Raw genomic sequence first — 23,659 nt, forward strand, 5'->3', positions numbered from 1 at the left:
GGAATAAAAATATAAATAACGTTTGATTTATGTAAGCACATTATGAAATTACGATGAATTAGAAAACTATAAGCTACCACTTTACAGCGGTTATAAAGTTTGCAAATAAATGCTTACTGTATTGTTTTGTTAGTGAGCTGTTTTCACAACGATATAATCAGAAACTTTACGTGTAGGCGATGGTTCCAGCGAGTGTTCAAGCGCATATGAACCCAGTGCTGCTCTGGGTTCTCTTGCGGTCGATGTGATCACATTGGTCTTCATGATGTTTGCAGGATGAATCTTTTTGTGAAGTATGGATGCAAATAATATAGTGACCATGGTTGAACCATGAAGTGACAGGGTAGGATGAATCTCTTTGTGAAGTATGGATGCAGATAATATAGTAAAATAAAATAAAATATTGCTTCCCCTCGAATTAGCTTGAAATTTTTTTTCTGAATTTATAATAAACATTATAGAACAATCGTTACCTTACTAGCCAATGTTAAACAAACAAACTTAGCCATAAGAAATTCGTTATTCGTCTGAAAAAATATAAATTGGGAATCATCCATTATTTTATTCGCTCAAGCTGTGTTGTGAAGCGAGCAAAGCGTGAATTTGGGATTTTAGTAAAGCGAGCTGAGATCAAGTAGAAACCACTTCCGTCATTAGTAGTTTCCGTATTTTAGAAATTCTTACTTTTAACATTTAATCATTGTATAGTTAGACGCGACCACACCAGCTGCTGTCTGATCCGTCAAGCATGAAGCAGCGTGTTTGACTGCAATAATTTCCGATACATATCGACATATCCTACCAAAATGCCAATAAAATTAACAGAAGACATGGTCGTTGCCCGTTCCAAGGGCTCCGATCTGCAGAACATCAGGAAACTCAACTGCTGGTGAGATGCTCCTTGTTGATTTTGGTGAATGGCTCATTGTTTATATCTTAGTTTTCCTTTAAAAATGAAACTACTTAACTAGTTAGCTATACAGAAATTTATTTATTGAATTTGAACTCATTGTTAATTCTCCAGAACATTTTACTTGATGTAACATTTTTAGAAATACAACTGGTAGGTATTTAAATTTGTATAAATGATTTTGATTTGGGCTGATCTTGCAATAAGTTCTCAAAAATACATCAATACTAATGATTAATACTGGTCAGTGGTCACTGCATACCACTATGCAGAGGGTGGATGCAGCGTCGGCAATATATGGATTTTTAAGCCCAAAGCGTCGCCGGCCATTTTAAAGATGCGTTGCCGGGTAATTTTTAATGAAAAGCCATTTACGCTGAGTAATGACGAACTATTTACAAGCCACGAACTTATTACAAGGTTGCATGCACGTGTTACCCCAAAGTTATTCACTATTTGGTAGAGCAAGGTCAATTGTCAAATTTGACACATTTTTCGATGATCTCACCAGGTGGCATGCATTGTCTCTCTTTGGATCTCAATATTTTCCCACTAGATAGCCAAGACCTAGTGTTTTGGCAGTATTTTGATGCGTAATGTATGACGTCACCATTTCAACCATCAACAAACGCATGGAACTAAAACAAAGCTTAATATAAAGGAAAAGTTGGAGAGGTGACAGAATTACCCACGATGTCGGAATATACGTACCGCGTTTACTCTAAGTAGACTCTAGACGGTAGACCAGTGGAGTATCATGGATACCAGCAATTTCATACTCAAGATATTGGTTTAAATCTTGAGTAGATCTGTAGATGACTAAGGTGAGGAGATTAAAAATGCTTAATATCATGTTGCTTGCTTGACACGTTGACTCCGAAGTCCAAAGTGGTACATATGCATACCATGAAATGTAATTCTCCAGGACGTAGTGGTACATAATTCAGGTTGCCTAAAATTGGCCAAATCTGAGAACAAAAAAGGCTGATAACTCAATATATACTAGTTTATTTGTAGGTTCTGCTATAAAAATTCCATTTATCTTCTTTTGCAGTATTTAAAATTTAATTAAGAAGTACCCCTATCATAAATTTTAGCTGGCCAATGCAATTGAGATAAACTAAATTACAGAATTTGTCCGGAAGGACGGAAAAAATGACCATCTGGCAACCCTGTTAAAAACGGTACAAAAATGAAATAATAGTACAAGTACAAGATTAAGCAATCAGAGTCCAAGTGTTAAAGTTAATATTCTTAGATCTTTGGGAAGAGGTGATTTAGCTGCATTAGACATATGACCCACTAGAAGGGGTAAAAATTTACTGGGTCATGACACAAGGCAAGTTTTTCATAGCTGGCGCCTGACTCCAACTGTTCAATGTCGTGCTTCCTTGTTATTATATTAACTAGTGCCTGGACTGCCTGCCAGCACCTGCTATCTGCTTACCATCAATTTTGTAGTAAATGTTGTCTGCATGATGATGAATGTTGGCAATAAAACTTGGCATCCACTGTCTATATCAGTATAGGTTTGTCTTGGAGTCTTTGGTTAGAAAAATGGCATCCTCAACCTATGTTATGCCATTTTGGGAAAAGTCCTACTTTTTTCTGAAATATTGTGGCTCTAACATTCTATAATTTTAGTAGGTATAAAATCTTGTGGCTCTACTGTCATGTATTTTTGTTTGATTGAAAAAATCATGGTTTGCATTTTGCAAACATGTCATTTCATAAAATTTTCAACTCTGCAATCCGCATTACTTTAACTGTACGGCCAAAATATCCTGCAATATATTTAACAGTGACATTAAATATAGTATTTAATAAATTGATACCTTATATTTAATAATACAGGAGTATTTTCAATTCAAATAATGAGTTTTGCATGTTAAAAAGCTGAGAGAAATGTAAGAAAATTACATTTCCTAATTTGTTTGAACATGTTTTTCAAATTACTTACAAGGATCAATTAATCATACTATAAAATAACAATACCATTATATCATATTCCTTTTTTCTTAGGTTAATTGGTATGTATTTCCAATATTTTAAACCAATCAAACCTAATTTCTCTAATTTATTTTCAGGGGAAGTGAACTCTCTGATGTATCTGTGATTCGCAAGCTGCCCAATGTGGAAGTTCTTTCTCTCAGGTAAGATGTAATTTTTTAGTAATGATAGAAAATTTCAATTTTACCTTCAGTGAATGTTAGTGGAAAGATAATGAAAATGATAATGATATTTATAATGGAGGCTGGATGCAAGCAGCAGAAGTGTTGTCTGGCACAGCTCATTTTCCAAGTTTTTCTAGAGAAATTTATTCATGGAAAAAAATTAAATCTAAATGGAGTCAATATGCTCATCCATTGTCTACTGACAACGGCACTATAGCCCAGACTCATGCAGGGTCTATGCTTCCATATTCCTGTTTCTATTGCGGATTTTCAACATTACCATGTTCAAAATCTTTGCTATTTGTAACTATCATACATAGACATCAATGTAAGCTCATATACAAATAATGTTTATGTTGGGAATTTCTGTTGATTGGTGGTGGCTATGGGACAAAACTCCAATTAATAAACTAGAGGGTACTAATTTTATATTTCTTGCTGATTCATCTCTCACTGATTTACTCCTTTGGGGTTTTTTGAGGAATATATTGCTCAACATACGTATATATTAATATATTTCGAGGGATATTTTTGTCATTATATGGGAATATTGAGAGGACATCTAGTAGGTATAAATATCGTAGGAGGGGCTGTATAGGGTGCATGCCAGAAGTTTTTTCCAGCCAGAGAACATTACATATTGAATAGAAATAAATATTTTCTAAATAAATTAACAAATTTTCTTTCTACCTCAGAGCAATTTTATTGGCCTAGAGATAGGTGTATTGCTAAATACTAGAAAATGTTGTAATTTAATTTATTGATAAGAATTTTGAATTAGGTTTATATTTTTGTTATTCTCACCCAAAGATTCTACCGTTTATAATCAAACCTCTTTTACAGTGTGAACCAAATTTCAACCTTGGTGGACTTCCAGTGGTGCACAAACTTACAAGAACTTTACATCCGCAAAAACAATGTAAAGGACATCAATGAACTGCTGTACCTGCGTCAGCTGCCCAAACTCAAAAGCTTGTGGCTTGCTGACAATCCTTGTGCTCAGTTTGACAAGTGTGTTCTTTACAATTAAATCAAGATATTTTTGTGTTTTCCAAGTCTTCAAATAATTCATTTGAGCTTAATGGCAATTAATTGTGTTTACTATTTGTATTATTGGAGAACCAAAATGTTTCTGGTTTACATAGGTGGTTATATAATTTCCTAAAATATCAATATTTAGCTATGACATTTAAGTATTCAATAGAATAATTCTAGAATTATTTGTATGGTATCTATATTGAATATTCAGTGTTATGTATGTTGAAAGAAGTAATTTTATTAACATGTCGTCATACGTACGCGGCATGAATATTTCAATTACGTATATTGAGGTGAAATAATTTAACATTTACTACACAGTTACCGGCTGACTGTACTGCGGGCTCTGCCACATCTACAGAAGTTGGACAACGTGGTGGTGGAGGGAGAGGAGGTGCAGCGTGCCATGGTGTGCGGTACCTTGTTGCCTTTAGGTGCTGAACATCAGGCCGACAGGTGAGTGTTGCTGAAGTGATGGAAACACGGGAGTGTTACGGAAGTGTTGGAAACCCGTGATGTATTGCAAACCCATGTCGACAGGTGAGTGTTGCTGAAGTGTTGGAAACCCGTGAGTCTCACTGAAAATCAGGCTGACAGGTGAGTGTTGCTGAAGTGATGGAAACACGGGAGTGTTACGGAAGTGTTGGAAACCCGTGATGTATTGCAAACCCATGTCGACAGATGAGTGTTGCTGAAGTGTTGGAAACCCGTGAGTCTCACTGAAAATCAGGCTGACAGGTGAGTGTTGCACGTGGCTTTAGTGAGCCATTTTCGGGATCTTAGCAATGCTGCTGGCTTTTGTATGGCACTCTCATGTCCTTTGTAATATAAACCAATATCTGAAAGTTGGATGCTGTTGTGGCTTTCGAGTAAGTGATGCAATTGAGTTGTGTAATTAATACATTTGTGGGTGAGTGATGCATTTGAGCTGTGTAATTAATACATTTGTGGGTGAGTGATGGATGCATTTGAGTTGGGAAATTAATGCATTTGTGGGTGAGTGATGCATTTGAGTTGGGAAATTAATGGATTTCAGTTTATGCACAGATGACTATTAGATGTTGCGGCTGACGATTATACAATAATGCCAATATTTGGGCAAATTGTTGACAATATGCAGAGATCGCTGATAATTATGGGGTATTTCTGAAAGGATTGTTCTGCTAGTGACTGTATAAGGTTACTTATTTTGCTATCTATTCTATCTCTGTATGCACGTTATTGATCGCTGCTAATGACGGTTGATAAAGCTGCTCATGCATAAAAACTAGCTTGAAATTTAAAACATTTTCTTTAATTCACTGAAATTGTTTTTTTATAATTGGAGCATTTACTAAAATATAGTTAAGATTGCAATGCTTAGACCTTAAGATTTAAATTATTCTTTTTGCCTTTAGGTTATTGGGAGTAACCAGCTTGGCTTTCAGATAATAATAGCATTGGATATGGTTTATTAATAAATATATACAAGGATTCAAAACGCATGTATAATATGTGATCACAGCCAGCAATAGAGCAGCAGGTGTCTTTTTCCAATTACTTTTGTAGGCTTCAATAATTATAATGGCAATTAATATTATAACTAATTGCCTCCGGACTGGATGTCATTCTAGGTGTTAAATATGTGAACTTCGGAAGTAGCCTATTACAAAAATGTTTATTTTATGTGGATTTTTTATTGTTAAACATGAGAACTGGGCAGAGAATAACACCCATTGTGGGTGATTAGCATAGAATTGTACCATAAATATGCGGACTTTGTCACTAGGAAATAATGACTTTGTCCCACAGCAATAATGACTTTGTCACACAGAAATAATGACTTTGTCCCACAGAAATAATGACTTTGTCCCACAGCAATAATGACTTTGTCACCCAGAAATAATGACTTTGTCCCACAGAAATAATGACTTTGTCCCACAGCAATAATGACTTTGTCCCACAGAAATAATGACTTTGTCCCACAGCAATAATGACTTTGTCACACAGAAATAATGACTTTGTCACACAGAAATAATGACTTTCTCCCACAGAAATAATGACTTTGTCACACAGAAATAATGACTTAGTCCCCCCGTACAGAGGCAGTGAAGGACTGAGCAGTGAGAGTGGAGGCGGAGGCAGTCTCTCCGACTACAGCCCTCCTGCCTCCTCCAGGACCCAGCGCAACTCTCAGGTTCTTTTCTCTACTACAATACTCAGCTTGGAATAGTTTTTGTGAGACTTTCTCATTCAATTTTTAATAGAATCATGTTTATTTTATGATCAATGTGTTAATATAATTTCGTATTTAATATCAATTGGTTTCTCTATCAGTTGAGTTAATTCTTTGTTTGGTATGTGTGAGCTACAATTTAATTTGATGTTTTATTGCTCTTATTTTCAGCAATAAACAATAAAAAAATGATTTTCAAACTTTTTGGTGGTCAGTTTTTTATGGTTAGTTTGAAAGTTTTTCATTCAAATTGTAACAAGTAATAATAACATAACGATAAAATTGAAATAGATTGTGAGATTAATTTAAGCAGTGTAATAATAATAATAAATAAAATATAATAATCACATAATAAGCACTGTAATAAATAATAATAAATAAATATAATAAAATCCACCCACACAACAAGAAATGTTTCATGTCTTCCTGACAGCCAACGCAATACTACCTACTGCTGCTTCATGGCTTAGCAGCTACATACAGGAAAAAATTAGCTGCGTATTAATTATGTATTAGCTGCGTATTAATTATGTATTAGCTGCGTATCAATTACGTATTAGCGGCGTATGATTTTATTAATTACGTTTAGCTGTGTATTGATTTATTAATTACAAAAATACAGGAAATCTGTTCATAATGGAATCAAATGTTAATAAATTATAGAATAAAAATATGTTCTTAATCACATGTTGGGGTGTGTGTAAAATTGCTGCAGTAGTGTAAGCCTTGTTTTCAGTATATTTTATTATCTGCATTGTTTAGATTTCACTTAATTTCATTTTAGTCTCTTTAATAATAATAATAATAGCGGTTTCAGCGTTTATTAGGCCGTAGGCCTGTCGCCGATTCTTAACATCGCAGAACACTCACAGCATTGTGCGGGCTTGAACTCGCAACTCACTGCTACAATTCTGCTGTGCTTAACCGCCCGGCCTCCTCGCCGATTCTGACCAGAAACTGGCGCACAGAGCTGGGATCGAACCCGCGCCTTTCTGCGCCAATCTTGGTACTCTGAACTTTAACCGCTGGGCCACCCTGCCTCTTTTTACACTCGGTTGTTTAGTTGCATACTAAAGCAAACTAATGCATTACAGAACAGCTACAGCAGCCCTGAGCGAGAAAGCTTCCCCCAGCAGCAGCAACAGCAGCAACAACAGCAACAACAACAGCAGCAGATGAGGCCGACATATGAAGACGACGAGGACGATCAGTCAACCGCCTTGTCGCCCACACGTCGACCGTCCACTGCCGCCTCTGCACAGTACTCTGCCGCCCACGCTTCACCAACGTCGCTAGTGAGACGATAAATATGATGCATCAACTAATATTTCCACCTTTATTATTCAGGTTGGATTTATTTTATGTAATTTGCGTCGTTTGCTCGTATTTTTAGCGCATTTCTCATTTATGAAAAAAACGCTATTGTGCTCGCCATGTCTGTCTGTCCGTCCGTTTGTCTGTCTGTCTGTCCGTCCGTCCGTGACTTCACGTTTTCGTCGACGAGAAAATGCGCTCTCTGTCACTCACTGCAGTGAGTACTGAGTTATATTTTTTAAGTTAACCGACACATCAGGCACTGGATTGATTATGGCCGGACCAGCCTCTCCATGCTCTTCTGGTGGAGTTATTAATGTTATTGTACAGCGTCTCCTGATGGCCTGGGGTGGAGTTTGGCTGACACATCCACGTCTTTGTTACGATGCAATTCGTATGAAAATATCTTATATTTTTCATACTTTTCTATTTGCTATCGCTGTAATTTTGTCACCGCGAACACGAGTATAATTGCCATATGCTGGCCTATTTTTATTATTTGTCGAAGGTTGCTACATACCAATAATATCATTTTATTTTTTTAGTAAGGCTCTTACTTTTTTTTTCTATCTCGTTTGCGTTGTTGATGTCTATTATCTTCTGGTTAACTTACATAAAGTGAAGCATTTGTTCAAATACCCTGACTCGGTCCAGCCAACTTCAAGAACCTCGGACCGCCGCAGCAAGAGGCCCTTGAGTCTGCCGTCGGGATCATTACCTTCACCCCCAGGGTCCTCATACCCTCCGTCAGGCGCTGGTAACCACACGTCGGGCCAACAAGCGTCCTCTACCTTAGAGAGAATCTCTGTACACGGGCCAAGACTCATGTCCAATGGGACGGCTCACGTCCTCAACAACTCCGGGTCCCGCCCCATGTCGCCCATGGTGTCGTCAGCCCATGCCATGTCGCCCCGACACATGATGTCGCCTGTCCCGTCCAGCGATGCAAGAGATCTGTCGAATAATGAGAAGAGGGGTGCGTTTATGTCGCCCCTTCCCCCGTCCAGCTTGGGGAATACAGGGTTTATGTCGCTCCTTCCCCCGTCCAGCTTGGGGAATGCAGGGTTTATGTCGCCCCTTCCACCGTCCAGCTTGGGGAATGCAGTTTTCATGTCGCCCCTCCCGCCAACGAGCGTAACTTCGAATGGTTTTACGTCGCCCAATCCTCCCTCCAGTGGCAGTAATTCAGGATTTTTATCGCCAAATTGCACCTCCCCTGAACCAGCAGAAGCAAGAAGCAACAGAGATGACTATAGGAAGGTATAAGTCGCATATGTTTTTCTTATTGTGTGTCCCCGTTAAATTAACCACGATTAACTGAGCCTGAGATATCGTCTGCTATCTTGTATTAGCTTGAACAAATACAAGAAACCTGATTTGTTCATAGCATTTTGTTATTAATATACGTCTGCTTGTTCTTTATTTTGTGGTTCTCACCGGAGAAAAGAGTGTGAAATGCATTACCTAACTTATTTTACCTCATATTTTTTTTTACTTGAAACATCAGATGCTCGCTGTGAAGCAGACCTCAAACTGAGGCATTAGATAAATAATTGTTATCTTCCAGCAATGAAGCCTGCCAATTTGTTATTGTGTTAACTAACTAGAAAGCAGTTATTGTTTGATGTTTTATAGTGCAGCCACGAGCAACATATATATACCTAACAGAGTGGTCTTCTTATAAATACGTTTGCTCATGTTTACAATGAGACACGTGCACTAGTTTATTAACAAAGTTATTTGTAATCGTGGATTTAGATTATTATTACCGGTCGGACTCGATGTTTCTAATTTGTTTTCTCTTTAATGCTTCAGGATTTGACTCATTCCAGATTTGTTCCTTTGATTACAGTTTGTATTTGTAGTCTCACGTCGTTTTTAGCGCATTTTCTTATTTATGGAAAGAAGGCGCTATTGTGCTCGCCATGTCCGTCCGTCCGTGACTTCACGTCACGGACGGACGAGACAATGCGCTCTCTGTCACTCACTGCAGTGAGTACTGAGTTATATTTTTAATGTAGTTTCTGCCAATTCATTTTCTGATAATTGATAATAATTTTCAATTGCCAATTGCAATTGAATTTTGATTGTACCACCGCCGACCCCTGATGACCGCCGTCAGTTATAGAACGCTGCTTTGCTGACGTCATGAAAAAATTACAATAACTTTAGCTGCACGCGAAGAGGTCCCTCGCCGGCGCACGACTCCTACCAGCACCACCTACAGGAAAAACAGGAGCTTCTTCTGCAGCAAAAACTGGAATTTCTTCTGCAGCAAAGACAGGAGCTTTTTTCTGCAGCAAAAACTGGAATTTCTTCTGCAGAGAAAACAGGATTTTTTTAGCAGCAAAAATGGATTTTTTTTCGGCAGCAAAAACAGGAGCTTTTTTCTTAGAGAAAACAGGAGTTTCTTCTGCAGCAAAAACAGGAGTTTCTTCTGCAGCAAAAACAGGAATTTCTTCTGCAGTAAAAACATGAATTTCTTCTGCAGCAAAAACAGTAGTTTCTTCTTCAGCAAAAACAGGATTTTTTTTTGCAGCAGCAGAGGCAGGAGGTTCTCCTACAGCAGGATCACAGTAGTGGCGATGAGAGGACGAGTCAGTCGCTGCCCGCCAGCAGGAGAGCGTCTTATCAGCAGCAGACCAGATACTATCAGGTCTCCGCCACGACAATATTGTGATCTTTGTATGCCTCTCTCTTTATAATAACCGGTTTAAAGAGACACTATCATGTTTCCGCCATGGCAATATTGTGATCTTTGTACGCCTCTCTTTTTATAATAACCGGTTTAAACTGATACTATCAGGTCTCCGCCGTGACAATCTTTTGATCTTTGTACGCCTCTCTCTTTTTAATAACCGGTTTAAATTTTATAGCTCGTTCTATATATGATCTTATTCAGGCTCTAATGTCCAGTATCTTGTCATCTGTGGATGATGCGCCTCCATTGGCCGTTCATTCAATTTGTATTTCTGGTCTCATCTTGTCTTCCTTTGTGTTATCTTACATAAGGTCTTGCATGTATTTCTGGCCTCAATTTCTTTTTGTGGCCTAAATTTGTATTTCTGGCCACAATTTTTATTGCTGGCCTCAATTTGTATTTCTGGCTTCAATTTGTATTTCTGGCTTCAATTTGTATTTCTGGTCTCAATTTGTATTTCTGGCCTCAATTTGTATTTCTGGCTTCAATTTGTATTTCTGGCTTCAATTTGTATTTCTGGCCTCAATTTGTATTTCTGGCCTCAATTTGTATTTCTGGCCTCATCATCTCCTCCTTTGTGGTATCTTACATACGGTCTTCAATGCTCCACCTCTCTAGATTTCGTGCTCTATTTAGGCCGCGATTTTCATCATATTATGATTGCTAAAACTAATTTTATTCAGGTCTTATTTATGTCTTGCGGTGGTCTGCATAACCACATTTTATTGAATTTTTTAGCTTGAAACTTAAATGAATTGGATTGAATGACACAATAAACATCACGCTGGTGCATTTGCCACCAATTGTTCGAAATTTTCCTTTCATGATTGCTGGTCTTTATGATTTTCTTATTCCTCCGTATAATATTCAATTCTTTGCTCACCTGATGTATAACTAACCGGTGTTTTTCAGGTGAAGTTTCTGAGCAACAACAAATCAACATTCTTAACCTACCTCAATAACTTCGCTCAATAAAGCGTATTAAATTAAGTCAAGGCAGTTAACGTCAGGAATTCTCTTAAAAATGCTGTATTACAGGTATCTTTTGTGGATATATGTCACGACTTCTTTGTCGTGTTTTTGGTCTAGTGGAGTCTTTACTGGACAATAAGCCCTTGCTCTGAGGGCCTATTCTGGTCTTTAAAAGAAAATATATAATCTTGTATTTGCTTTAATGGTCAACGCTCTATTCTGTTTTACTTAATACTGTTTACTAATACCTACTAATACTGTTTATCATAACTAATAATACTGTTTTCTAATACTTATAATACTGTTTACTATAACTAATAATACTGTTTACTAATACTGAATGTTTTTCTAATACTTAAAGTTTATTGGATTTTTGTTGCTAACGTCGTCTTGTCAATTTTTGACATGAAAAATTCTAATTCCTAAAATTGAATATTTTTATGCCAAAAAAACTAGTAGGACATTTCATTTACACTGACAATTTTTATTGATCTAACCTAATTTTTCCAACATTTTTCTACTATTTGTCCAAGTTTATTAATTTCTAACAAATCTTATCTATCCATGAGATGATCCAAGTGCGATGTTTATACTGGAATTTTATTCACAAGAACAGTTATTGTAATAAATATCCCTGATGATAAAATGAAATCAAAATGCTTCTATACATTACATTGATTTATACATTATATTTATAATGTTTATACACAAGTTATACATTTATACATTATAACCCAATGAGGAGTAATGATTAACTTTGTTGAATATTTAGTCAAGTTTATGTGATTAATGAATGATGGTTTTTACAGAGTCCGACCCGACGCGCCTCTCACGCGGGAGGGCCGGCGGGCAGCGACTATGACAGCCCGCAGTCTGGGGGGCGTGACTACCACTACCAGGACCAGGCACCTCTCAGGTCAGTGGCACTACCAGGACCAGGCACCTCTCAGGTCAGTGCCACTACCAGGACCAGGCACCTCTCAGGTCAGTGCCACTACCAGNTATTCACAGGCAAGACAAATGAAGATTTCCTATCAAGAGAACATTATTAGTTACTAACCTATGGTGCTGGCGGCCAGAGCAAGAGTGGCTGATGGCCGGCTAATGAACACAGACTAAGACTACGGAGGCAAATATTACCCTAGGGTTAGCTAGAAATGGCTTGATCCTTACACTACCATTGTTACAATAGTTCATAAAAAGTTATGTACTAGTGCTACCACTGATCCAGGACGAGTGTTAGTAACGATCAATAAGATTGAACCTTGTCATATGCGTATCATAAGTTCTAACAATGTCAAGACTTATGTTTGTGTTTAGTTTGATAGTTCTATATTATAGGGGAATCTTCCATCAATATGATATTATTATGACACAGTTTGTAGGATTAACTCTAGTTACTTGAATTATATAAGCTTCTGTACTAATTATGATGGTATTGCTGAGTGATACGGTATAGAACAAACAATATAATATTGTTATAACAAAGTTTATATAGGATTAACTCTAGTTCCTTTAATTCTATAAGCTTCTGTACTAATTATGATCGTATTGCTGAGTGAAAGTGACCAAAATTCTTGCACATCAGCACTCGTTTTAACCAAGTTAATCCCTCCTCCCTCACGCAATCGTGGATTGTCTTCACCAACACCGTCGGGGTTATGTCTATTGTGGTTATAATAATACTGCACGCCTATAATAATGTTGCACGCTGCTATAATAATATTGCACGCCTATAATAATGTTGCATGCTGCTATAATAATTTTGGTTGCTGCTATAATAATGCCTATTGCACGCTACTCCAACTTTAATCGTACCTGCATTTCTTGCATTTGACATTGATTACGTACTTTTATTCATATTATTTCATTTTATTCCTTCATTTGCTTTCTCCGATGATTCGTATCTTTATTTTTCTATAATTTGTTAATTTCTTGAACATAATTTCTCTGTGGTTCTTTTCGCCATGTTTTTTTTCATGCGCAAGTGCGTGCTTTTACATCTGCTCTCCCGTGATTTTCAAGTATATTTTCTTGCTCTGTTTCATGTATTCCACTTAAAATCCATTTTCTCGTAATGCTTTTCTAAAATTTTCACCTTGCATGAGCTACACATTGTTCGTAATTCTCTTTACCCACGTTGCTTGCTTATCTTTCACTGATACTAACAGACAAGACCAAAGTCCAGACCGGCCAAATCGCCTCGATGAATCCGAAAACCGCAACGTGAAACCTGAACCTCGCCAGCGAACGGCACAGAAAATTCCGCGAACGCCGCATGATGCCTTTCAAATGGAACACGTTCGGCGAGTGCAGAAATCAGAAGGACATCTCAAAAGTCCTGAGACTCATCCTTGTGAAGATGAAACTGCAGGAGGCAAAGAGTCGGGCACTCCGTATCGCCGTCAGATACGTGAACAACGACAGCAACGGCAACAACAGGAACAACGGCAACAGCAGGAGCAACGGCAGCAACAGGAACAACGGCAGCAACAGGAACAACGGCAACAACAGGAACAACGGCAGCAACAGGAACAACGGCAGCAACAGGAACAACGGCAGCAACAGGAACAACGGCAACAAAAAGTAACGGGCATACGTCAACAGGAACGCGACGAAGAACGCGACACTGACCGCGAGTTGCAGTCTTACATGGAACGCCATCGTCCCGAACGTCGGAGTGACAGCGCTGACAGACGAGCGATGTTGTCAGAGTCCCAGGAGCGCCTTTACGAGCAGGACCCTCCGCCTGCCGGCCGCCGGGACCCTGCCAAGCCACAAATGGCCCAGCAGCTCATCAACACGCTCGAAAAAACGGATAAGATCCTCTTACAAGAGCGCTATATCCGTGAAATGGAGCTGGCTAAGTCTAAACAACAGCGAATTGATGAAGCGTTCCAAGCCAAGCCATCGATGACAATTTCATCTTCAGCTTCTTCTATAACTTCTTCGCAGCATCAACAGCCCCCCATGCAGTCCCCTTCGTTGTCCCGGTCTTCAGGGTCTAGTCCTGCTCTCTTAACGCAAGCTAAACTTGTTACCAGACCAGTCGCTCTCAGCAAGTCTGAACAAAGTCAAAAGAATGTCAAACTTGAGCAACCAGCGACCAAAATTGCTGGTGGTGCTGGTAGAAGATCTAGCGGGAAAAGTAGTGGAGGTGGAAGTTCAGGAATTCTTTCGCCACCGCCATCTTTTTCGAATTCGATGCAGCGTTTCGATTTTAATTTCAGCAGCCGTGACCGTTCAGATGATGGACGTCGCGGTGATGCTGCTGATGTTGGTCGCCAGGAAGGATCTCGTCATCCTGAAACAATTCGTCGCGCCGAAGAAATTCGACGTCCGGAATGTCCATCTCCCAACAAAATGTTGCGTTCTGCCCACGAGGAGGCCGGATGTTTCGAAGACGAACCAAACTACCCACGCTTCCCACCTTCATCTGAAAGCCACACGAGATCTCTTGGAAGCATCGGACCATCATCTCAAGGGTTATCGGCCCCTCACGAGGTTGGCCCGCAGCCCCGGTCCCCTCATGGGTCTGGTCCCCCAATGGCCCGAACATCGGCGGCAGCGAACATCCCGCGGTCAACATCATCACCTCAGTTTGGCAGCGCCGAGCACCGAGCCAACGGCAACACGGACGCATCGAATGATCCCAACGCTAACTTTCCTGCCGAAGTTGTTGCTAGGAACGCCAACAACGTTAGGGAGACAGCGCCGTGAGTGGCCGCTTGCAACGCTCATCTCTATCTTTGTTCCTCTTATTTCTCTCAGTATTCCCTGTTTCTTCGGTATTGCCACTCTTAATGGTTATTTTTATTGCTTCTCATTGTAATTGCAACGTTCCTCTCTTTCTTCTTATTATTTCTCTCAGTATTCCTTGCTTCATCGGCATTGCCACTCCTTATGGTTATTGTTATTGCTTCTCATTGTAATTACTATTCCTTGCTGACCACATTCCTCATAATATTCTCGGTTGGAGTTTCCGTAATTGCCTATTATTTTAATTATTTATCGTAGCATATTTTCTTGCTGGTGCCTTCTTTGTTGCCCGCGATTGTTGTTATCTCACGTGTTATCTCACGTCCATTTTCCACATGTTTGATGCGATTTTAATTTATGCACGATTCTGTCTGCATCAGCTTAATTACATTATCATTTACGTATAGAAATTTCTGAAATTAACTTAATAATGTTAGCTAGCTAACCTTTAATTGGTTATGTTTGATGTTTTTCAACATATTTATTTGTTTAACGAAGGCTTAAGTTGAATTGGAAATTAAGAAATGTTATTGAATGCCATAGCTCATGTCATTATGAGATTCAATCTATACTCACGTGATTAAATTTGATTTAAACGTCATTAAGAGCTTTAATTGAAACTGAGTACCTAATATCTTAACTGTTTTCTATAATCATAACATTGAGTTTATTTATGCGATGCGACAAACTTTTTGAAGTTTTACAACGCTCCATCACAGAATAGTTTCATTCAATAGGGAAATGAACAGTTAATTGGGATAAACTATTCAATATCTAACTATTCTAACTAACTATTGAAGTATCGTATATTTCATATAATGATACCTGAAGCATCATTTATTTGATATAATGTTACTTGATGTTTAATTTATTTCATATAATGATACCTGAGGTTTAATTTGTTTCGTAGAATGTAACCTAAATTATCATTTATTTCATATAATGTAACCTGAATTATCATTTATTTCATATAATGTAACCTGAATTATCATTTATTTCATATAATGTAACCTGAATTATCATTTATTTCATATAATGATACTTGAAGTATCATTTATTTCTTTTAATGATACTTGATGTTTGATTTATTTCATTTAATGATACTTCAATGATTAGTTACATGTTCCTACATGAGGCTCAATTTCGCCTCTATAGTGAGCCTCTCTCTTTAAAGAGGCAGCTTTCTGCCGAGGCACATTTTCTAGGATGGAATATTGCCAAGAAGTTTACTTTAAAAGTTGATTTGTGATGAAACTTTTCTATGAAACCAACTTGACATAAACGAAAGGGGAGAGTACGTTGTAACAACACTCAACTTTCTCGTCGGTTTGGTGAAATACATTTTCTAAATCAATAATATGTGTAGAAATTGCCTTGATTCAATCGTAGCATTATTAAATATTGGATAAAATATTATTGAAATTAAATATTAAAGTTGTTATTGGATATTATTAAATCCAATCCCATTAGATATTGGATTTGTTAATAACATTTATCTAATGTACAATTGGCCGGATTTTTGACTTATTCTAGTGTCCCCAGACGCACGTCCCAGCAGCAGCAACCACCACAGCAGCAGCAGCAGTACAGGGAGAGCAGCGCCTGGGTGAGTGTGCTTAACCATGGTTACTGTTTTCAGTGCATTTTCCCATTAATGGACAAAAAGGCTCTATTGTGCTCGCCATGTCCGTCTGTCCATCCGTCCGTCTGTCCATCCGTCCGTCTGTCCATCCGTCCGTCTGTCCGTTCGTCCGTCTTCACGTTTTCGTCGACGAGAAAATGCGCTCTCTGTCACTCACTGCAGTGAGTACTGAGTTATATTTTTTCCATATAAGCTATTTTATACTGTTATTACCAACCAGGGTTTTGGCTAAAATCAACCATGGTTCATATTTGTTCATCTAACCTATTTTGGTGCTTGTTGTAAACACGATTATTTATGAAGATTCGTGTTTAGTAAAGCAGTATTTAGTACATTTCTGCACATAACTCCACTAACTTCGTGAATGTTTGTACGCATGTGTTTTATGTTGTAATTCCCATCACTAGTTAATCCCTCCTGCTAAAATGCACTTTTTAATATATTCTTACCTTTTTTAAAATTGAAGTTTTTTATCAATGATCATCCTAAAGATCGTTAAATATAAGTGCAATGATTACCTTTATCTTGTAACAAACGCGCCAATATAATAAATATGTTGCAATGTTATCTACTTATTCTTACCAAGCAGCTACTCCATCAATGTTGTCATCTTACTTGGCGGATGTTAATTAAAATTATTAATTTATTATACCACAAGATTTTATATAAGGGGAAAGTTATTCAGTACGTGATAGAATATTTAATCGTGCTGCTATGCACATTCATGATACCATTCACTATAATAGCCGCGCCTAATATTATAAGTTCACTAAATTAACTTTTGATTATTCCTTCATTAAAGTAAGTCATTTATTTCCACTAAATCGGTCAAAATGCCTTTAATTAATATATTTAATCTGACAAATGCACCGCTACTTACGTGTGTATTACTGGTCATGTGTACATCGTGTATACTGTATAGTTTCTATTGAGAAACAAATTAAGATATTAAACGCTAAGGCATAGATTTTTATATTTCGGTCGTCCGGACGCCAATAAGATTTAAACAATGCAATAACAACAACAATAGCGAAAATACAATAAAATGTAATGTTGTTCACTACCGTATCGCTCCCTACGAATGAAATTCTTGTTTTATTTCGCGTTGTTCGGTGTTGAAATAATTATTCGCTAGTTAACCAGTTAGCCTTTCATTTTGTGTTATGTTGTAATGAAGAAATGCTGAAACAATTTAGTACATTAGTATATAGTGAAGCACTATTTAGTATATTAGTTGCTATGGAAGTAGTTTCCTGGCTCGCGCACTCTTTGTTCTGTAGCCTTTATTTCAGCCTAAACGGACTTACCCACCCTGCACCCTCTCAACCCCATCCCTGAACATCCCTTCCTATCCCTCCACATATCTTTACATCTCTTCTCATATCTTTACATCCCTTCACATACATACCTTCATATCCCTTCACATTCAACCCCACATACAACCGCAACCTTTTATCTCCCTGCGCATTGCCAATTATAATCCTCCCATTCACTTCTCCTTCCTCTCATACTCAACCCATTCACCCTATTCTCCACACGTCCCCTCTCATTCAAATCCCCCTTCTCCCCTCACTCCCCCTTCTCCCCTCAATGTCTGCATTGTCATTATGTCAAATAAGTAATAGTTCGTTATGCATCCATTAGTCACAAGCTTGTTCTGTTCACTGCACTAGTGAGTGATGCCGATGCTCTGCTTGTAATGTTTATTACTTTATTGCATTTACCTCAAATGCTTATGAAGCAGGTGATTATTCTGTATCCCTAAACCATAGTCACAGCTTATGTTCATCCCAACTTCACTACTTATTATTAGAATATTTCCTGAACTGCAATTATCTTACACGCTTTTTGTGTGCACTTGTAATAGTGTTTTTAATTTAGTTACTTAGAGCCTTGTTGTCAGTTTGATATGATTGAAACAATTAGCTTATGCCTAATTATTTATTTTAAATTCAGTTTTTCTGATACTGATGTTTCGAATGGAAGTAATTACTGATAAGGTTGATAAATTTGCTTCAACCTCAAGAAGATAAGAAGAAAGAAAATATTATTTTATCATTTGTACTTGCAGAGTGGAAGAGAACGAGACTTGTACAAGTAGATATAAAAATTATGTCTTTTGTGTGGGTCATCCTGACACAGTTTGGCACGGCAAAAGGGCGCGTATCACGTGCTAGGTGCAAAAATTGTGTCACTAGTTGGACAATATGACCCATTAAATTATCCATGGTTGAACTAGTACAAGGTTGACCCATGAGAAGCTCATTTTTCGCGGTGTAGTTCGTCGTTCGCCCGTGACGTCACTGATCTCAGTGACGTCACGGGCATTAACCAATCACCGAAATGCGTTCAAACCAGGCAACCAATCCGTCATGAGAAATACGGGTTTGTTTACGTTTCTCGATCTCAGTGACGCAACAAGAAAGCTGAACTGAAAGACGGAACTTCTCGTGGGTCAACCTTATATAGTTCAACCACGAAAGTATACCTGGAGGTGATGGAGCGAGGGCGCGTAGGTATCGGTGCAGAAATTATCCATGTTGGACAATATGAGCCATTAATTATTCATGGTGCAGATGGAGGGCGGGAACATCATGCAGCAGCACTATGACTCCGCCTACCGACGCCTCGACGCCCACGTGGAGGCGGCGTCGCTCCGCCCACACCCTGACGCCGGCGCCCGCCCCTACCACGCCCGCCCCAAGACCAGGGTGAGGGTGTGTGGTGTGGTGCTTGTGGTGTGTGTTGCTTGTGGTGTGTGTTGCTTGTGGTGTGTGGTGCTTGTGAGTTGTGGGTGTGTGGCGCATGTGGTGTGTGGTGGTTGTGGTCTGGCGTGCTTGTGGTGTTTCGTGCTTGTGCTTAGTGTGTGGTATGTGGTTAATGGCGTGTAGTGTATGGTGTAGCGCTTGTGGTGTGGTTGGTGGCGTGGTATTGTGGGTAGATGGATGAAGTTCCTATAGTGTGTGGATGAAGTTTAGCCTAGTGTGTCCTCATTTAACCCTCGCGTAAGTAACGGACGTGTGGGCAGAACGGCAACGTGTTGTCCGCGGTGTTGTGCCTCATCAAGGAGCTCGACTACACGAGCCTCGAGGTCGCTGAGATGGCCATACGCTGCCGTATGGACGAGCTCGACGACTGAGGGTACGCACCGCACCCTTGTCCTTCTCTTGTCCTCAACCCTCATGGCCTCAACCCTCGTGGCCTCAACCCTGATGGAATCAACCCTCATGTCCTCAACCCTCATGGCCTCAACCCTGATAACCTCAACCCTGATGGCCTCAACCCTCATGTCTTCAGTCATCAATACCATCCCTCGATGCCTAACGCCTTCATCAAGATGGGGGAAGGGACTGGCCCGTACTTCGCTAACACAGAAATGGAACTCCCGTATTCTCCTTCATTGAGGTCTGGCATCCCTCATCCAGTTGAGGCTATTGCCTCTTACCCTTCTTATCCTTCCTCAGCTCCATATTCATTTCCCGGTAGTGCAGGAGTTCCTTACACTTTATCTTCATCGTGCGCTGTCTTCTCTAGTAATCAGGCCGTCTGGGGGGCGGCGCCCTCAGGAATTGTTACTGCTGTTAATTCTACAGTCGCTTTCTCTCCTAGTGCTACTTTGTCTCCAAACGTCAGCCTTCTCTCGCCCAGGTCACCTTATGGTGTCAACATGTCGCCTAAAACACCTAACCTCGCGCCATCCAATGTGGCACATAACGCTTACGGAACTCCAAATGCCAATGTGACACCCAACGCTTACGTGAGTCCGAATGCCAATGTGGCAACTTACGTGAGTCCGAATGAAAATATGGCACCTAACTCTTACTGGACTCCTAATGCCAATATGGCACCTAATGCTATGGCACCTAATGCCAACGCTAATGTTGCACCTCGAGCTGTTCATCCACTGCCTACAGGCGCCATGGTTTCCCCCGGCTTACGTGGCGCATGTTCTCCTAATGACTCGGTATTTTCACCTGGCATACCATCGTCTGGTAACCACCCATACCTCGGGCAAATACCATCATCAGGTAACCACCCATACCTCGGGCAAGCTCAAGCGGCGAGTGTCTTAGTCTCGCCTTCTGGAGTTGGAGTCCCACCCATACCTCGGGCAAGCTCAAGCGGCGAGTGTCTTAGTCTCGCCTTCTGGAGTTGGAGTCACAAGTGGAGAAGGCGTTCCAGTGGCAGTTTCTCCAGGCCGTGGTTACAAACAATACAGTATGGACCGTGTGGATTGCGTTCATCAATTTCCACCACCAATGAGTTCTCCTGGTAACTTTGATGAGTATTCAATACCTTGTTCCCAGTGCGAAAATCCGTATCATGATGGGCCGGCTAGGATCTTATATCGAGTCAACCCTGAAGGTTTAGCATCTTCTGCCAATCGTGCAACATCTAAACTTGCCTTGCGTCGCTCTGATTCCCTCAACGGAGAGCTAGGTTGTGGGTCTGTTTCTCGTGTCAAACCCAGCGGTCCATCAGCGTCTGAAATGCTGTACGGCAACGCTAAAGTCGCCATGGATCCCAGATGCTCTCTTTGGTCCAAATCAGGCACTCCTCGGCCGATCTTTAATAGCAACAATCGAGGGAGTAAAGATAGCGATGTGTTTCACGAAGCTTTGAGTCCGAATATTGAGAAGAAAAAGATGAAGCAACGGCTACGTATTTCCTCCGATAGCGCTATTGGAAGAGAGGAGTTTGATTTCGAACAACCATTATATTTTGACGGCCATAAATGTGATAACAATTGTAGCCAATGTCTGCGTAATGAAAGACACAATATTCATGACACTCTCCTTGCAAACAAGTACCCTAAAGATGCCGATCTTAATAGAAGGCACAGTGAATTCCTGCAAAAAGTTGAACGTTTACAGGAATTGAGCAAGACTTTGATCAATGATGCCCAGTCCGGCATCTCAGGCCGTGGTCGTAATCTTGGCTTCATGGAACTAAACAGCAATGAAACCAAGGAAATGCCAACCAAAGTTTCTCCCATGATTTCTCCAAAATTTATAACTACTTCTCCGCGTTCCCCGCGAAACATCAACTTGGAATTTAACTCGGCACAGAAATCCTTAGGTGACAAATCCTGCAACAGATTCCCAGTTGATAATACCAAGTTCCCTGAGCTTGGAGACACCCCAGATTTGAAACGTCCTAGGAGATCGGGCAAGGACCGTGTCAGGTTCATGGACGTGTCGAATAACGAAGCTGGGGTAGGGGAATTGTCACCTAGAACACCTACTTTATTACGCTCCACTCAAAAATTGAGCCCCAAACTACCTCCCAAATTTGGTCAGGATTTAAAAGAAATTCACGTGTAAGAAGCAGCGAGAATATAGAATAAACTTTGCACCTGAAGAAGACATACAATTCACTCCATCTTCCGAACAAGCTATAAAATCCATTTATATTTCTTATTTTAGCGTAATTTCTCAAATTTGTTTTTTAAAGACAATTTTTTTGCGAAACTGTGTGAATGCAGCTCTTGAATGCAAAATTTTATGTGCTCATGTAGATAGTCAAATCTTCTATAGTTGTATCATAACATCGTGACAGGTCATTGTAATGAATTTTCATGTCAATTTAGGGGCTGAAATTTTTCACAATAGTGTTAAACGGCAGCTTTTTCGTTTTGTACTAGATTAAAGCAGCTTGATTTTTCAACATTTGACTTGACCACACAACTGTAGTCATTTTGACGGCTCTGCTGAAATGGATTTACGTACATTAGAAGATCTCTTATATGTTGACGTCTAGAGTGTCTTGCAACATTAATCGCGATTAATAAAGATCTTTGAACAATTCAGCAATAGAGATCTTCACGTATAAATTGATGAATTACAATTACAAACAAATTCACGTATGAAGAAGGATGAATTTTTACATTAGTCTTGAAATCGCGAGTTAATGGAACCACTCTCAGGTTTTCGAGGCTCGGTATTTACTGCAGAGTTTGCATGTATAAATTAATTCTTATGGTATTCTTACATGCCTTTCATGTTCTCGTTGCTGTCACTGTTATCGTTATCCTTCTCACTTCCCTCTACTGTTCTCATCACTTTCCTGTTCTCACATTCCAACTGTTCTGTTGGCACATTTCTCCTGTTCTCGCTCTCTTGCTGTTGTTCTCTCTTCCTCGCTGCTGTTGTTCTATCTTCTCCCTTGCTGTTGTTCTGTCTTCTCCCTTGTTGTTGTTCTCTCTTCCTCGCTGCTGTTGTTCTCTCTTCCCCTTGCTGTTGTTCTCTCTTCCCCTTGCTGTTGTTCTCTCTTCCCCTTGCTGTTGTTCTCTCTTCCCCTTGCTGTTGTTCTCTCTTTCCCCTAATGTTGTTCTCTCTTTCTCTTGCTGTTGTTCTCTCTTTCCCCTAATGTTCTTCTCTGTTTACCTTGTTGTTGTTCTCTCTTTTCTTTGCTGTTGTTCTCTCTTTCCTTTGCTGTTTTTTCTCTTTTTCCCCCCTATTGTTATGACTGCAGCCTTTGTTCTCGCTTCCCTTTGGTGCTGCAGTTCTTACTGCGCTGTTGTTGTTGCGGTCTCTGCCGTGGTTCTGGCGCTGGAAGAACAGACTTGTTGCTCGTCATGAATTTGAGGCGCTTTAATTAAGATTAATTGGTTAGTTTATTAAATCAATCAATTAATCTTTAATTAAATAATCAAGATTAATTAATTTTACAATCTGCACGCTTTAATTAAGATTAATTGGTTAGTTTATTAAATTAATCAATTAATCTTTTATTAATTAATTAAGATTAATTAATCTCACAAGCTGCAAGCTTACAGATTAATTGGTTAGTTGGCTGCAACTTTTAACTTGGATCGCGTTCAGATGAGATTATTATATCATATAACAAAGCTTCTCAGGTGTTGACGTTATACGTGCGATTGTATGGATGAGTCGTTGTTTGTTGTTATACCTTATCCCGGAATTGTATTCAG

At 39.4% G+C, this 23,659-nt stretch overlaps 2 protein-coding genes across 3 annotated transcripts; both read left to right on the forward strand.

The window, feature by feature from the left end:
- Positions 1–719: 719 nt before the first annotated feature.
- On the forward strand, positions 720–16,957 carry LOC108682929 (cilia- and flagella-associated protein 410). Its single transcript, XM_047880822.1, has 10 exons — positions 720–889; positions 2,998–3,063; positions 3,928–4,095; positions 4,444–4,578; positions 6,205–6,298; positions 7,432–7,632; positions 10,191–10,307; positions 12,134–12,240; positions 16,626–16,689; positions 16,946–16,957. The coding sequence occupies exons 1-10, from the start codon at positions 807–809 to the stop codon at positions 16,955–16,957; spliced, it is 1,047 nt and encodes a 348-aa protein (XP_047736778.1). The 5' UTR covers positions 720–806.
- A 2,357-nt stretch (positions 16,958–19,314) lies between these two features.
- On the forward strand, positions 19,315–22,867 carry LOC108682931. Of its 2 annotated transcripts, XM_018172187.2 has the most exons (3): positions 19,315–19,436; positions 19,754–20,813; positions 20,878–22,867. In XM_018172187.2, the coding sequence occupies exons 2-3, from the start codon at positions 20,042–20,044 to the stop codon at positions 22,047–22,049; spliced, it is 1,944 nt and encodes a 647-aa protein (XP_018027676.1). In that variant the 5' UTR covers positions 19,315–19,436; positions 19,754–20,041; the 3' UTR covers positions 22,050–22,867. The 2 variants fall into 2 exon arrangements, with proteins under 2 accessions (XP_018027676.1, XP_047736779.1); XM_047880823.1 differs by lacking the exon at positions 20,878–22,867 and having other exon boundaries at positions 19,754–20,029.
- The last annotated feature ends 792 nt before the right edge of the window (positions 22,868–23,659 follow it).

Source organism: Hyalella azteca, unplaced genomic scaffold (genome assembly GCF_000764305.2).
Source record: "Hyalella azteca isolate HAZT.00-mixed unplaced genomic scaffold, Hazt_2.0.2 contig6408, whole genome shotgun sequence".
Classification (NCBI taxonomy): Eukaryota; Metazoa; Arthropoda; class Malacostraca; order Amphipoda; family Hyalellidae; genus Hyalella; species Hyalella azteca.

Coding starts and splice junctions, on each gene's coding strand:
- LOC108682929 (XM_047880822.1), top strand. CDS start 807: ATGCCAATAAAATTAACAGAAGACATGGTCGTTGCCCGTTCCAAGGGC. Junction 4,096..4,443: donor CCTTGTGCTCAGTTTGACAA/GTGTGTTCTTTA, acceptor TTTACTACACAG/TTACCGGCTGACTGTACTGC. Junction 4,579..6,204: donor GCTGAACATCAGGCCGACAG/GTGAGTGTTGCT, acceptor CCCCCCGTACAG/AGGCAGTGAAGGACTGAGCA.
- LOC108682931 (XM_018172187.2), top strand. CDS start 20,042: ATGCCTAACGCCTTCATCAAGATGGGGGAAGGGACTGGCCCGTACTTC. Junction 20,814..20,877: donor CTTAGTCTCGCCTTCTGGAG/TTGGAGTCCCAC, acceptor CGCCTTCTGGAG/TTGGAGTCACAAGTGGAGAA.